Genomic DNA, 15399 nt, shown 5'->3' with positions numbered 1-15399 from the left:
CAACCTCCCAATCCGCCCTGCTCTGTGCATGACAGGGGGCGGTGCCCCAACTCCCTAATCGGCCCTGCTCTGAGCCCGACCAGGGGCTGCACCTAGGGATTGGGCCTGCCCTCTGCCACCCGGGAGCAGGCCTAAGCCAGCAGGTCATTATCTCCCGAGGGGTCCCAGACTGCGAGAGGGCACAGGCCAGGCTGAGGGACCAACCCTCCCCCTCCGAGTGCACAAATTTTTGTGCACCGGGCCCCTAGTATATATATATTTGAAAAACATACACACAAAATGTTATTAGCTGCTATGCTAAGTGTTGATATAATAGGATTTTTTTCTTTCCTTTTTTATCTGTATTTATAGTTTTTCTATAGTGAACTGTATTATTTTTGAACCTGAAAAAAAGTTTCTAACTTTCAGGATATGAAGTAAGAAAGGCTTGAGGTATGAAAAATGGTTACAACTTAGATGACCGCTGACTTTGCATATGTAACACTGCTACTAATTCTCCACTAACCAACTTTCCCAACCTTTCCTTCTTCAAATATTTATCAGTGTATATGTCATAATAGCTCCCACATAGCTAACCATGTGTGCATAGAGTGAAGTAAGAATTGCCATGTGATCATTATTAATTATTGTAATCATTCAGATATGTATGTTATATGTCAGATACTGGGCTGGAAATGTTTACAACTTTCTGCTTCTTTAACTTTTATAATGTAAATCAATCCTGTGAGCTTAATTATTATCCCCATTTGCAGAATAAGGAATCTGAGCCTGAAAGAACCTAAATGAAGCATTGATTTAAACTCAGATCCAAAAATAAATAAATAAACTCAGATTCCAAGGTCAATGCTTAAAGAACAATACAACAATTTCAATATGTTTTTAAATAATTGCTTTTATTTTTAAAATAATAAAAAGTTGTAGCAAATTTGGTTGCTTTATGCATATATGAAAGGTTATATATCATCATATTAATTCGAAAGTTGTTTATGTAATCACTCAAAAGGGAGAGCAACAGTCCACCTAATGATGTAGGTGCTTCCAAGCAGGGAAATCAATCACTTCCCCCACCAAAATTGTTCTCAGTTTTAAAATTTTCTTTCTGCTTTAAAGTGAAATTCATTAATCATCTCCCTGGGCCTGGGCCTGGTACCTTTTGCACTTATTGCATTTCTTCCCTACAGGATTTCCTTTGAGAAGTTTTACTATGGATGCTCACAATACCTAGTCATTCCTCTCAGCTTCTAGAAATTAGTAATACTGCAGTTATGTCACATTTAACTTTCCAAGAGCTTTGAATTTAAGTCACAATTTAACTCTCCCTAGCACTCCATATCATTTTCTTTTTACCCTCTCATCTGTCAAGTGATCCAGGAATGGGGTTAGCACTCTATATAATTTATTTGAAGATAAAGACATGAAGAGAAACAGTAAAATGTTCATTAAATACCATTACCCTTGGAGTTTTAAAGTGATAGAATCTGGAGTTTCAAAGAACTGTGGAAGCATGTCCATTTACCACGGTTTTCTCCTTTGTTATACAAATGAACAAAAATATTTTTTTTATTTTTAATTGGAAGCCCCTTAGAAAACTAAATTTGTGGACAAACTGAATGAGCAAAATTGAATCAGAAAAATCAAGTTGGGGAGATGAGGTTAAGCTCACCTTTATGATTAAGCCAAGGGTGTCGAATTTGTGACCATTATGATTATAACACACCAGGAGGGAAGGTTGGACCAAAGGTCTCAGACTCACAATATTTCAGATCTGGAGAGGATGTCCATATTAAACTTCCAACTTCTCACCGTGGCAGTTGTATATTAATAAAGACAGCTCTGAACAAACTATTCTTTACAGAACAACAAAAAGAATTATGATTGGAAAAGCTCTCAAAGATCAAATCTGCTTACATTTGCCCTAAATTATTAATTCTTCTTATAATCTTTTGATGCATATTTTTCTGTTCTGGTTTCAAGTACTTCAAGATAAGCACCTGCCACCGTTTCCCACTGGAACTTAATTTCCTAATGTAATAGTTTCCAAAGTACATCTTCCTGGATGACAGGCAAAACGGTCATTGTTTCACTTTATTTTCTGACTCCCATTTCCATTCCTTATTGGGTTCTAAATGAGGTGCCAGGCTTGAAGTCTTACTGCTGTTGATGGCCAAGATACTGCTAAAGGATCAGCCAGATATGAGAATTGGAGCCACAGGGTAGAAAGCCTATCCCTCCTGCTAAAATCCAGCTTCTAAAATCCAGCACACAGTCCCAACTACCAGGAAAATAAATGCCTAGTTTTGAGTTATTCCAAGACTCAAATGTAGTGTCTCATTTGTTTGTTTGTTTGTTTTTTAGCTGTGTTTTTCCTCTCACCTTTCGGTCCTTAGGAGCACTGATGCAGGATTCAACAGTTTCAACAGAGAATTGTTTATATTCTCTTGCTGAAATTAATGTGTGGCCCTGGTCCATAATATTTATTTATACATGCATTCCTTTTTACTTGTCATTAACATGCTGTTTATTGCATTCCTTTTACCTTTCCTTAAGAATTTGCTTTTTCCTTCAATTGTTTGCATTGATATCTTTTGAATTTCCTCCCTCTTATTTATTTTTTGGCATAAATAATAATTGGTGCTACAGTGGGAACTTGATAAAGCTTTTTATTATGTTTCCTTTTGTCCAACAGCAACCTGAGGCATAAAAAAAAAGTCTGAACAGTTTGTCCAGAGTCACACAACAGTACAGAAACAAAGTTTTAATAGGAGTTGGTGCTCTTAGTTTTCTATGTTTTGTTTTTATTAAAGGTTCAGGTTTCCTAATATTTCTGTTGATTTTTTCCCTCTAAATCCTTTCCATTTTTTTTCCTGTATCTTAATTTGAATTTTCTCTTAAATTATTATATTTGTTTTATTTTTTAAATGTCTTTTTGATTCTGTCCTCACTTCTTATCACTTTGGTTTATGAATACTGTAGAACAAATTCACATTCTCTTACTTCAGTAAAGAGTAATTTTCTTCTCCAGATCATTAGTCAGTATCGCTAGTTAAGAACTTAATATCTAAAAATATGTGAAGATCTTCTCTAGATTGTTCAGTAAATGTATTAAAATTTTTGATAATTTATTTGGGGGAAAACCCAGGTGATTCTCACCTTTACCGTATCCCAAAATAAATTACAAGTAGGTTAAAAGACTAACTTTTTAAAAATCTTAACTTCCAGGAAAAGTTGAATGATTTAAGAAACCACATAAGAAAAGATTAATATGTTTAACTGAATATAAATATAACTGTTTAAAAATCCTTAGTATTTTAAGGCAACAGTAAACTGTACATTTATAACAGATATGTTTAAAAAATAACTACTAACTTATCTATCATAGTAATCAATAATAAATACATTAATTTCATAATGTAAACATTAAGAAAGAGCATGAACAGACAATTCTCAAAGATAAGGATCGATAAATGAAGGAAGTTATATGAAAATGTATTCCTCTCTAACCAAAGAAAGAAAAAGTAAAACAATAAACCATTACTACCTATAAAATAGCAAAATTTAAAAATCAGTTTAAATGCTAGTGAAGTTTGTGTGACTGAGTGATTTTAACTCCTCTTTAAAAACTTCTGAATTATACAAATTTGCTACAATAAACATGTTTTTGTAACAAAAAAATATAACATTTTAAAATCTGTATGGATGTATAGTTAATCCTTTCAAGCACAAGACATGACTAAGTTTTCAAACTTTAAGTTGATTTTACTGACACAATTTCCTAATTCCACCACATTTCAATAAAACTAAATATTGTTTGCTCCTTAAATATAAGAATTAACAAAAGCAGAGATTTCTCCAAGGTAAGGGCATCCTATGGTAATATTTCACAGCCAGGATAAGAAAGGCCTTACCAGGCCAAGGGCTGCTTTGTGGCAATGTACTCTGTAAGGGCAACAGCCTGTGCAAGCTTAACTTCCTAACTGAACTTTGAGACATTGTCTGAGGTGTTAGGGTGAAGTGCTCTGGAATTGTTTAGGGTTAGGAGGAAATGGACTTGCCATAATAAAGGAAAATTTTAAGGTAATCAAGAAAGACATATTTTTTATTTTATTTTTTTAGTGACAAAGGTGTCGATTCTCTCCATTGACTTTTAAATATTAAAGTTAATCTCAGTGTAAACAATTTTCAAGTTTTTGTGAAGAGCTCTTAAAATAGATCCCTTAGAGAAGCAGAAGGTGGGAGTTCAGTAGGACTTTATTCATTATTACTTAAATTTAATGATAGGCATAGCTTTTTATAAGCCATTTACTTACACTATCTGTTTACCCCTGGTAATAATCCTCTGAAGTAAGTACACTTAACTATGTATTTTACAAAAGAGAGGATCCCGACTGGATTGGCTCAGTTGGTTGAGCATCATCCTGTGCACTGAAAGGTTGCCGGTTCAGCTCCAGTCAGGGCACATACCTGGGTTACAGGTTCCATCCCAGGTAAGGATGCATATGGAGGGCAACCTCTCTCTCTCTCTCTCTCTCTCTCTCTCCCTCCATGTCCTCGAGTGAGGATAAAAATAAAAGAGGAAGAAATTGAGATGGAACGAGGTTACATAGCCTGACCAAAGGTGCACCACAGCACCATGGGAGAGGCAGGGTTTGGGCCCAGATGAATATGACTGCAAACATTGAGTTCTTAGCCCTGAATACTGTATTGCCTCCACATTATACCGCAGTCAATCTTGATCTTCCTCCCAACAATGGACTTCAAACTCTACGGAGGGAACTGTATAGTCTAACATGACCTGCCCCCTCTACCCTTGCTTTTGGGTGACAAAGCAGACAGAGCTGGGGTTTTAAATTCTAAGTTGGGTTGAACCTTTGCTTCACTATTGTGTTCCTAAATTAGTCCTTTCTTCACCTGTGAAATGGGTGCAAGTAATCCCTCAGAGAGCTCCTGTGAAGATTCACATACATGTGCAAAAGTGCTTAGAGCAGGTGCTTGGCAAATAATCGGTGTTTAATAAATATTCATTTCCTTTCTTCTCTTGTCAGACAAAAACCATTCTTCCTTTAGTAAGTTAGTTTGCATGGAAATGCTTTCATGGCTCTGTTTATCACAGAAGACTTAGAAAATTTACTCACTAGGTCTATCTATTTTTCCCTGCATGAGATTATTTTATTAAAAATCTCAAAGGAGGCAGAGTGTGGAGCACTGTTTGTCCACCCAGAGGCATGGCCCAGCACACACACATTCTCCCAAGTGGTCACATGACCCCTCACACCTGGGTTTGCTCAGATGCCGGCTGTGGCTCCATCAGAAAAGGCAAGGCTCAGGCCAGGAGCTGGAGAGAGAGCCTGGCATCTCAGAGGCTTCTCGTCCCAGGTTTGGGCTGGGATGCTGTGGGAAGCCAAAACAGAAGTTGATATTCGCTGATGTTCTGAATGCTCTTTTTTCTGGGCTTGAGCAGGCTTTTTCTGGTCTTACAGTTTCTATGATTCTTGCCTCTCTCATCTCTCCTACATAACTGTGTCCCCCAATTCCAAAAACTGCTTATATGCTATTTCTCAAAGATAGCTTATCACTTCCTGTTCCCACACTTTTTCTATTGTCAGGCTCTCTATCTGAAATAACCCTCGACCCCAAATGAACCCATTGAACTTGCACTTTCAAGGCCCAACTCTCATGCCTCTTACTTCATGCATGTGCTCAGAGCACTCTGAATGGATAGACCTTACTTACCTGCTACTAAACCGCTGGGGCACTCGGTGTCATTCAGGTGACAGATTGCAGATACCTTTGTCTTTTAGAACTGAAAATTGACTGAGTAGAATAATGGTTTAAAATGGTGTGTACTTAGCAATCCCTTACTAAAGTACCTATGAAACCAGCAGAAGCCGAATTCTCACAAGTACACTAAAAACTATTATCAGAATCACAAAGGAATTTCTGCCAATTTAAAGGCCAGAAGAACTGGATTGAGAAAATGTCTAAACTGCTTTCCCACTAAAAATAGATTAAAATTCTCAACCTGAAAGCAGAACCATTCTTTGCTCCTCTCCATCTGTTGACCTTTCACCCAGATATACAGGAGCCGTGTCGCTCACCACCAACATGCACACAAACAAAACAAGTGAAGGGGCAAACGTCCCTCTAACAGGTAGGTGATGTTTGGGGGTATCCAGAATGCTGTCCCATAATCCTAGCGCAATGATCCAAAGGAGTTAAAAATAATAATAGTTGCTGTACTCAACTATGGTATCATAAGAGAAAAAGATATTTGGATATATATCAGTAAAGGTGCTTACCGAATTGTGTGTATGTCCAAAAAGACAATTTTATGCTACCAAAATAATTTATGTGGTGTTTAATCCTAATAACATTCTTCTCCCATGCAGAAGAGGGTCCAACGTATCTCTTACATTGGACATGAGCAGCTTAGGGAATGTTGAACCCTTCGTGGCTGTTCCAACCCCACGGGAGAAGGTAGCAATGGAGTATCTACAGTCAGCCAGCCGAATTCTCACAAGATCACAACTGAGGGACGTCGTGGCAAGTTCACATTTGCTCCAAAGTGAATTCATGGTGAGCCTGTTATTATTTGCCCTTCGTTAGGTATTATGATAAACGAGCCACTAGAGGCACATACTAAGATGGCACCACCCTGCAAGGAACAATAAAAATGGTTACAGTTAAAAGGTTAAGTGCAAGGTTTTAGATCTACCCTGTAGCTCATCAACTATTGATGTGTTCAAACTAGAATGTGATAACTCCATTGAGGCAAACTATGGAGGAGATGGCCAGGCAAAGGATTGGCAAGAGGAGCAGGCAGAGAAGAGCATTCCAGAAAGAGGGAACAGCCTTGCTGTCTTTGAAGAGCAAGTCAGAAGCGATACCCTGGTTCTGTTACTTGAGCAACCAGGTGCTCTTTAATGAACTATGGAACACACGAGAAGATCAAATGTGGTATAAAAGTGATTGTGAGTTTCACCTAAAAATTATGGTGACTTAGTGTTGCCGTGATAACTTAATTCATGATAACACATTTCTACTCAGAGAACATGTATACAGATTAGGTCTTCTTTGGCCTAATTGTTACCCAAGGGGAATGTCCATGTTATACTAGAAGATCACTTTGCATCTTACGTCAGTTGTGCATCTTAAGCTATAACTATTGAGAGTAATAAATTGATCATTCTCAGGTCATTTCAGATATTTCAATTACCCTGATGGTGAAAGATCCAGCAATGGATTAGATCTACTATTAGCCTCATCAATGATTATTAAGTGTTTAAAGTAAAACACAAACATGCAGTTTTTTTTAAGTAGACTTCGTAGTGTAGACTTAGTGAAATAAAGCAACTAGTCAATGATCGCACAACTAGCCAAAAGTACACTCATTATTCTTTTCTAGAATCACAGAGAGTCTTTGTTCTTTAAGATGAGCCCTGCCCTAACCGGTTTGGCTCAGTGGATAGAGCATTGGCCTGCGGACTCAAGGGTCCCAGGTTCGATTCCGGTCAAGGGCATGTACCTTGGTTGCGGGCACATCCCCAGTGGGGAGTGTGCAGGAGGCAGCTGATCGATGTTTCTCTCTCATCGATGTTTCTAACTCTCTATCCCTCTCCCTTCCTCTCTGTAATAAATCAATAAAATATATTTTTTTTAAAAAAGACGAGCCCTTAACATAGCCTGCTTTCCTTAAAGGAAAGATGGGGCAACAAGGAAGCTGAGAAGAGAGATAATGCTGGAAGATGACAAATTAGTGAGTCAGAAAGCAGGAAGGAGCACAGGAGGAATAAAGATATCACCGACTCTGTGGCTTTGCCAAAACAGACTGACCTCTTTGAAATTGCCAAACATGAATATGTGGTTTCTACTGACTGTTCAACAATTTTGCTTATTTTGGTAACTTGGACTGAGAATTTTAACCTTTAGTTAGAGTAGAGAGTAGGGATTAATATTATAACTATCTAGAATAATGCAAGTTTAGGAAATATTTTAAAAATATGTTACTCCTCTTTATAGAGCAAGTCTCAAATTCATAGTATAGTCAGGCTTTTCTCAAAATTTTAGCTCGACTGAAAACTAGGACAATTTGAACTAATTTATTGATAATTTTTTTATTTCAATGACTACTAGGCTTTTGAGTATAGTTTTCAGGAGAGAAAGTTTAAATAACAAAAAATATTGCTTTATATAATATAGAAATAACAGTTATTTTATTTCACATTAACCTTATCTTAGCAGTCCTTTGTGGAATTTTAAGTTAGAGAATTATTACATAGTATTTTGTATAACCAAATGCTTGCATATTTGTTTCCACCCTTTTGAACACAGGCTTATTGGTGTTTTTGCCAAGTAGCTACAGATGCTCACCTTTTGGGTCTAATTCATTTCCACAGAGCCACTTCTGCTGTCATTATTCTGGCTCCAATTATCTAAGACATATGAAATATATTCTTACTGAATAAGAATATTCTTAAGTGGGAGAAAACAGTGCCTGGATGCCCTTCACTAAAAATATTGCATTTGAAGCCACAATAGGAACAGAACAATTACAGACCATTCTTTAATACAAAAAAAAAATCACACTGTCATCACTTGAATCAACACAAAAGCCCTTTATATTTGCCATTCAGAGAGGGAGGTTTTAATAGTCTTAAAAGAGTCACAATTAATGTCAAAAGAGAATTCATCAGAGAGAAATTTTGGGTCCTGAAAAGAAAGATTTGAAGAAATTTGAATACATTGCTAAAATATCAGTTTTCAGCTTCCTGTTTATATATTTTCAGCAACTATACAGAACAGGATTCTTAAAATATAACCAAATTTTTATATTTTTCAAGTAACTACATATAAAATAGAGCTTTCTAACGCAGAGAACTGTTTCTCAGATTCAGCTTGCCAGGGTGCCACTGATATGTTTATGGAAGGAAGGGTGTTGGTCCGCCAGAGGTGGTAGGCTGTTGTTTATAAATGACTTTGAAGTCCAGAGAGCTTTAGATCAGATGCCCCCCTGTGAAGATTTTCTTTGTGGAAGCATTAGATGTACTAATTTGATATCATTCATTTTTGCAGGAAATACCGATGAACTTTGTGGATCCCAAAGAAATTGACATTCCACGTCATGGAACTAAAAATCGTTATAAGACCATTTTGCCAAGTAAGTTCCTTGAATTAAATAGTTTGCATTTACCCCTACCTTACCATTTCCCATTGTCACGACTTCCACATACACACCAAATTTGGAATTGCAAACACGATCAAGTCTAATCATCTTTAAAATGGTCTAAGGTTAATAACTTTATCTTGTATTACTCTTATTATAGTGGGCAGTTCACAGTTCTAGTACGTACATGGTTCTAAAATTGTATTGTGCCACACCTTATAGTTGATTTTCATTGATGGTGTCTATCAATTCAATGGGGGAATGAATAGTCTTTTTAACAAATGGTGTTCAGACAACAGGATACTCACATGCAAAAAATAAATAAATAAAATTGGACCCTGGCTCACCATATACAAATTAACTCAAAATGGATCAGAGACCTGAAGGTAAAAGATAAAACTCTTAGTATAAAACAGCTGTAAATATTCAGGGCCTCAATGATTTCTTATATATGACATCAAAAGTACAAACAACAAAAGAAAATATACATAACTTGGCCATCAAAATTAAAGCTTTTGTACTTCAAAGGACACCATCAAAAATAGAAAGATGAGTTAGAATTTGGGGGAAAAAATTGTAAACTACACATTCTATTTGAAATGTATAAGAACTCTTACAATTCAATTATAAAAAAATAATAACCCAATTTTAAGAATGGGCAAAGGACCTGCGTAGACATTCCTCCATAGAAGATATAACTGGCCAATAAGCACATGAAGAGATGCTTAACATCATTAGCTATCAGGGAAATCAAAACCACAGTGAGATGCCACTTCACATCCACATGATTATGATAAAAAAGATAGACAATAGACAGTGTTGGCAAGGATGTAGAGAAATTGGAACCTTCCTACATTCCTGGTAGGGTTGTAGAAAAGTGCAACTACATATGAAACAGTCTGCTAGTTCCTCAAAAAGTGAAACCAAGAGTTACTATATAACTCAGATATCCAAATCCTAAGTATATGCCCAAAAGAAATGAAAATGTGCCCACACAAAAGCTGTACACACATTTTTAAAAGCATTATATTCATAATAGCCCCAAAAGTGGAAACAACTAAAATGACCATCAACTGATGAATGGATAAATAAGATGCAGTGTATCCACACAATGGAATATTATTCAGCAATAAAAGGAATGAGGTACCGATACATGCTACAACATGGATGAACCTTGAAAACATTATGCTGAGTGAACTAAGTCATTACAAAAGACCTTCTATTGTATAATTTCACTTATATGAAGTGTCCAGATAGACAAATCTATAGAGACAAAAACTACATTAATGATTGCCTAGCATTGGGAGACATGGGAATGACTGCTAAAAGGTATGGAGTTGATTTTTGAATAAAGAAAATGTTGTAACTCATGTACATGGACAACAGTGTGGTGAATGCCAGGGAGATGGAGGTAGGGGGGAGTTGGAGAAGGAGATGGGGGGATAAATGGTGATGAAAGGAGACTTGACTTAGGGTGGTGAACACACAATACAGTGTACAGGTGATGTGTTGTGGAATTGTGCACCCGAAACCTGTATAATTTTATTAACAAGGTTAGCCAGTGTCACCCCAATAAATTCAATAAAAATGAAAAAAAAGAAAATGTAAAATTGATTGGTATGATGGTTTCAAATTCTCTGAATAAAAATAAACTCTGTGAAGGCACACTGTAAACAGGTGAATTGTAAGGTATGTGAATTATACTCCAATTAAACTATACCAAAAAACTTCATTTTGCATAACAATTACCTAGAGTCCTAATTAAAAATCTATAGTCCTGTGCCCCACTCTGGGGATTCTGTGTAAGGAGGTCTGCTATTGGGCCCAGGAATCTGTACTTCTCATAAACACTCAGGTGATTCTCATTCAGATGATAACAGCACCACACTTTGAGTAATATTGCTATAGACCAGCGGTTCTCAACCTGTGGGTCGCGACCCCTTTGGCAGTCGAACGACCCTTTCACAGAGGTCGCCTAAGACCATCCTGCATATCAGATAATTACATTATGATTCATAACAGTAGCAACATTACAGTTATGAAGTAGCAACGAAAATAATTTTATGGTTGGGTCACAACATGAGGAACTGTATTTAAAGGGCCAGAAGGTTGAGAACCACTGCTATAGACTCTATTAAAACTAAATTTGGCTCCATGAAATTTATAGATGTTAAGATATGAGCTGGAAGCCTGGAGCTAGCAAGGAATAAGGAACAGTTTGTAAGATAAAGGAGATCATGGACTAGAGAGGAGAGACATGTAAATGAGTAATTACATTCAATGTAATAAGAGCCAAGATAGAGACTTAGCTCAAGTGATGTGGGACTGTAGAGAGAACTGAGTAATTAATTTTGGTTAGAGTGGTAAAAATACTTTGGAGAGGGAGTAGCATTTTGAATCACTAAAGAAACAGATATCATTGGGGTTTTGGCAAAATCCATAAACATCTCATGACAATAGCTCTGGAACGATAGAACCACAAAGATTTTTTTAAAATACTTTTTTATTGGTTTCAGAGAGGAAGGGAGAGAGAGAGAGAGAGAGAGAGAGAGAGATCAATGATGAAAAATCATTTATTGGCTGCCTCCTGCACACTCCCCACTGGGTATCAAGCCTGTAACCCCAGCATGTGCCCTGATCGGGAATCGAACCGAGACCTCCTGATTCATAGGTTAACGCTCAACCACTGAGCCACGCTGGCTGGGCAAGATTTTTTAAGGTATTGACATTGAAATAGTGGAGTCTTCATAATTCAGTCCATTAATTCACTCATAAGACAACAAATTTTCCGTATCAATAGTAATAGCAAGAAATATGGTGTCTTTGGGATTCCCCTACTGGTGGACTTGGAAAAGCATTGTTAAAGTCACTCTACTAGAGCATATTTTTAATTGTTCCATATACTAGTTGAATCTATTTACTAAGGTATAATCACTGTGAAAGATGTTTTATAACTGTAACTAGCTGAATGGAATAAAACTAATTTGTGTTAGGATTGCTGTCTCTTCCTCTGTTAAGACTTTTTTTATTTAAAATTTACCAAACTAGGTAACTAGGGAACATGCCTCAATTGCAGTTATTATATTTACCCATCTAATCTCAGAAGGATTTGGAAATTATTAGGGTTGCTTCTAAGTTCAGCCTTCTCCATTTCCTGCCCAGATGATATCAGACAACTGCTTCATAGACCTGTGTCAGCTTTTCCATTCCCAGAACTGGGTGGGTCGCTTAAGCCAGGGCACCTGTGCTGACAACTGAAGTTCCAAATGATGGATTTTCTGTTGAAAATGTTTCTAGCCTGAATACCACCCCACCCTGTGTTGCACAAAATACAATTTAGTCCATATGGCTGGACAAGGCACACCAGAACTAGACTAGAACAAATATGCAAAGTTGTTCTTTATGGCTTATTTTAGACTGTAATATGTTTAAAATATTACATAAAAATAATTAGCAAATGATCATATTTTAAATGTTATGATTGTTTTTATCGTTTTGACCTACAATAAGCTTTTTTAAACATTCAATATTATTTTGTATTCATTTCAGGTGCACAGCATAATGGTTAAACAAGCATACACTTTACAAAGTGCCCCCCCCTGATATTTCCAGTACCCAACTGGCCACATACATAGATATTACAATATTATTGACTATACTTCCTTTAGTCATCCTCATGGCTGTTTTACAACTACTAGTCTGTACTTCTCAATCCCTCCACCTTTTCACCTGATCCCCTAAGCCCCGTCTTCTGTGGCAACCTGTTTCTGTTTCAACTTTGTTTGTCCATTTATATACAATAAACTTTTAATTTTAAAAGTTTGCCAGCTTATAAATAATGGTAAGGTTAAATAATTTTGAGAATGTTTGCAACAGAAATATGGATGGCCAAGAACAAATTAAATTGTAGCTGCTTCTCTAAGGACAGCGTCAGCCCAGCTCAGAACACTCTTAAGTGGTTGATTAAAGTGCCAAGGTCAAATTTATATCAAATTATTTTGCAATATAAACAAGCATTAGTGATGAAAACATGTCTACATCCTAAATCGCAAAAGCATTGGGGGAAAACTGACCATATATTAATACTAAATGACTTGTAAAACAATGCAGTATAATAATAATAAATTTTATGTGTATTTCTTTCATGCAGTCAACTTATGTATGCTAATATAAAACAATATAGGTAAAATTAAAGAATTTTATTTGTTCTGACCATCATTTCATATTTAAAAATTTAATATCTGGTAAAGTTTCTTACTTAAATTATTTTTCCTGTTTTATTATATTAAGTACATAAAACAGAATAGATATGCAAGTAAGTTAACTACTTATTAAGACAAGTTACGTGGCTATAGCAAAATATTGGAGTTGGACTTGAAATCCTACCCAGGTAAAACATTGACAATTTAAGGCAGGCTACTTAATATTCCTGTGCCATCCTTTCTTTATTCCTAAAAATAGTAATAATAATACTACCCTCTAGGACTACTGGGAGAATTAAATGATAATATGTGTAAAATCCCTCGGAAAGTTTCAACTAATAGTAAGCCCTCAGCTAATGTTAATTTCTGCTTTCCCTCTCTAACAAATAAGATAGATCCATCATTAATCCCAGAACCAATTCCAGGAAGTAGGGACACTATCTATATATAGAAAAACTTACAGTTGCAAAAGAAACATATTCAAGATCTCTGTTTTCTTTTATAATTTTCACATGGGTCTTTAAAAATGAGTTTCTGTGTAATCACCATCTTTATTGCCAAGATCAGCACTGTCCACTAACGCTCTCTGCAATGATGGGAACGTTTCATATCTCCATGGGGATAACCACTGGGCACATGTGGTAACTGAGTGCTTGAAGTATAGCTAGTGAACCCAAGGATCTAATTTTTAAATGTCATTTTATTTTAACTTAAATTTCATGAGCTACATGTGGCTAATGGCTGCCATATTGGACAGTCTTCTCTCTCTCCTGCAGCGAATTTGAAGATGCCTCCCAATCACCTGGGAGGTTTGGCCAGTCCTGCCTTTCCTCCCATTTCCCATTTATCTTGGATTCATCTATGAAAGCAATCCTATTCCTCTCATCCCCCCTGCCTTTGCTCGCCACTAGCAGTCATACACTTGTTCCTTATCTAACCGTTTCTTCTCTTGACTTCAAACTTCAAACACATTTCTTCTTGGAGAGGAAATCGTAAGCACAGAATAGTCTTTGATAAAATCTTATATGATGCCAATCAAAATGCCAGGCTCCAGGTATCATTTCTGCCTGTTAAATAGGAGACTTACGATTGCCAGAAAGTATTTTAAAGAGGCCAGGGTGAGGAAAGTTCACATGTTCTATTTTCCAAATCTGTATGTGTTGAATAATTCGTTGAGAGGAAAAAAAGAAACAGGAATGAGTGAAGAAGGGAGGAGAGGAAGTGAAGAAGAATGAAGGGAGGCAGGGAGAGAGAGTGGGAGTGGAATAAATAAGAAAAAAGATCTAGAAGAGAGAAGGAAGAAAATGAAAAGGAGCAGAAGAGAGAAAGGAAATTGACCAGTGTTCAATTAATATTTGTAATTGTTACTGGTACTGCCCAGAGGTATCATAAATGATATGCTAAATATTGAACACATAACCTAGAAATATCAGTTCTGATGAAGATTATTATAGTGAATTTGACTAATATGTAGATGTAAATGCATAACATGAAAATTTATAACAGTGGTGATGAAAATAATCACATTAAAATGTTGATGATGATAAAATAAATTTTTAATCTTTGGCTATTTATTAGTCCAAGATAACATTAAAAAGGCTTTGGTTGGAACCCTACATTTTCTACTATTCAGTCATATGTTGTATTCTTGTTTTAAAAAATATGTATTTGGAAACCTTTAATACTTATAAATACTATAAATTAACAATTTTCAACATAGACTTATTTTAGCTTGACAGGGAACCTGCTTCTAAAAAGTTTAAAGCGTTGAGTAAATCATATACATTGCAGACATTATAAAAGTTGAAGGAAATAGGCGTTTTCAGTTCTGAGTGGTGTAGGGTGTCTGTGGAAACTTCTAATAATCAGTGGATACTGAAAAGAAATGAGAGTTTTCTCGTTCCCTTTGCTAAGAAAATATATATATAGAAAGCCAAAGCAGATTTGTCTGAGAGAGGAAAAAACCAAGATGGCTGCATAGGTAAACACCGGAGATTGCTGCCTCCCACAACCACTTCAAAAATACAACTAAAAGAC

At 36.2% G+C, this 15399-nt stretch overlaps 1 protein-coding gene across 1 annotated transcript in view; it reads left to right on the top strand.

Annotated features, from left to right (window-relative positions):
* Nucleotides 1-15399, top strand: part of PTPRR (protein tyrosine phosphatase, receptor type, R) — a 96058-nt gene that overhangs the window by 39951 nt on the left and 40708 nt on the right. The window contains exons 2-3 of the mRNA XM_014539594.1: nucleotides 6387-6573; nucleotides 9070-9154. Coding sequence (XP_014395080.1) covers nucleotides 6387-6573; nucleotides 9070-9154 — 272 coding nt within the window. The remainder of the gene's footprint in view (nucleotides 1-6386; nucleotides 6574-9069; nucleotides 9155-15399) is intronic.

Source organism: Myotis brandtii, unplaced genomic scaffold (genome assembly GCF_000412655.1).
Source record: "Myotis brandtii unplaced genomic scaffold, ASM41265v1 scaffold2204, whole genome shotgun sequence".
NCBI classification, from domain to species: Eukaryota; Metazoa; Chordata; class Mammalia; order Chiroptera; family Vespertilionidae; genus Myotis; species Myotis brandtii.
Note: the sequence above shows the minus strand (reverse complement) of the source record. Positions and strands in the feature narration are given on the sequence as shown.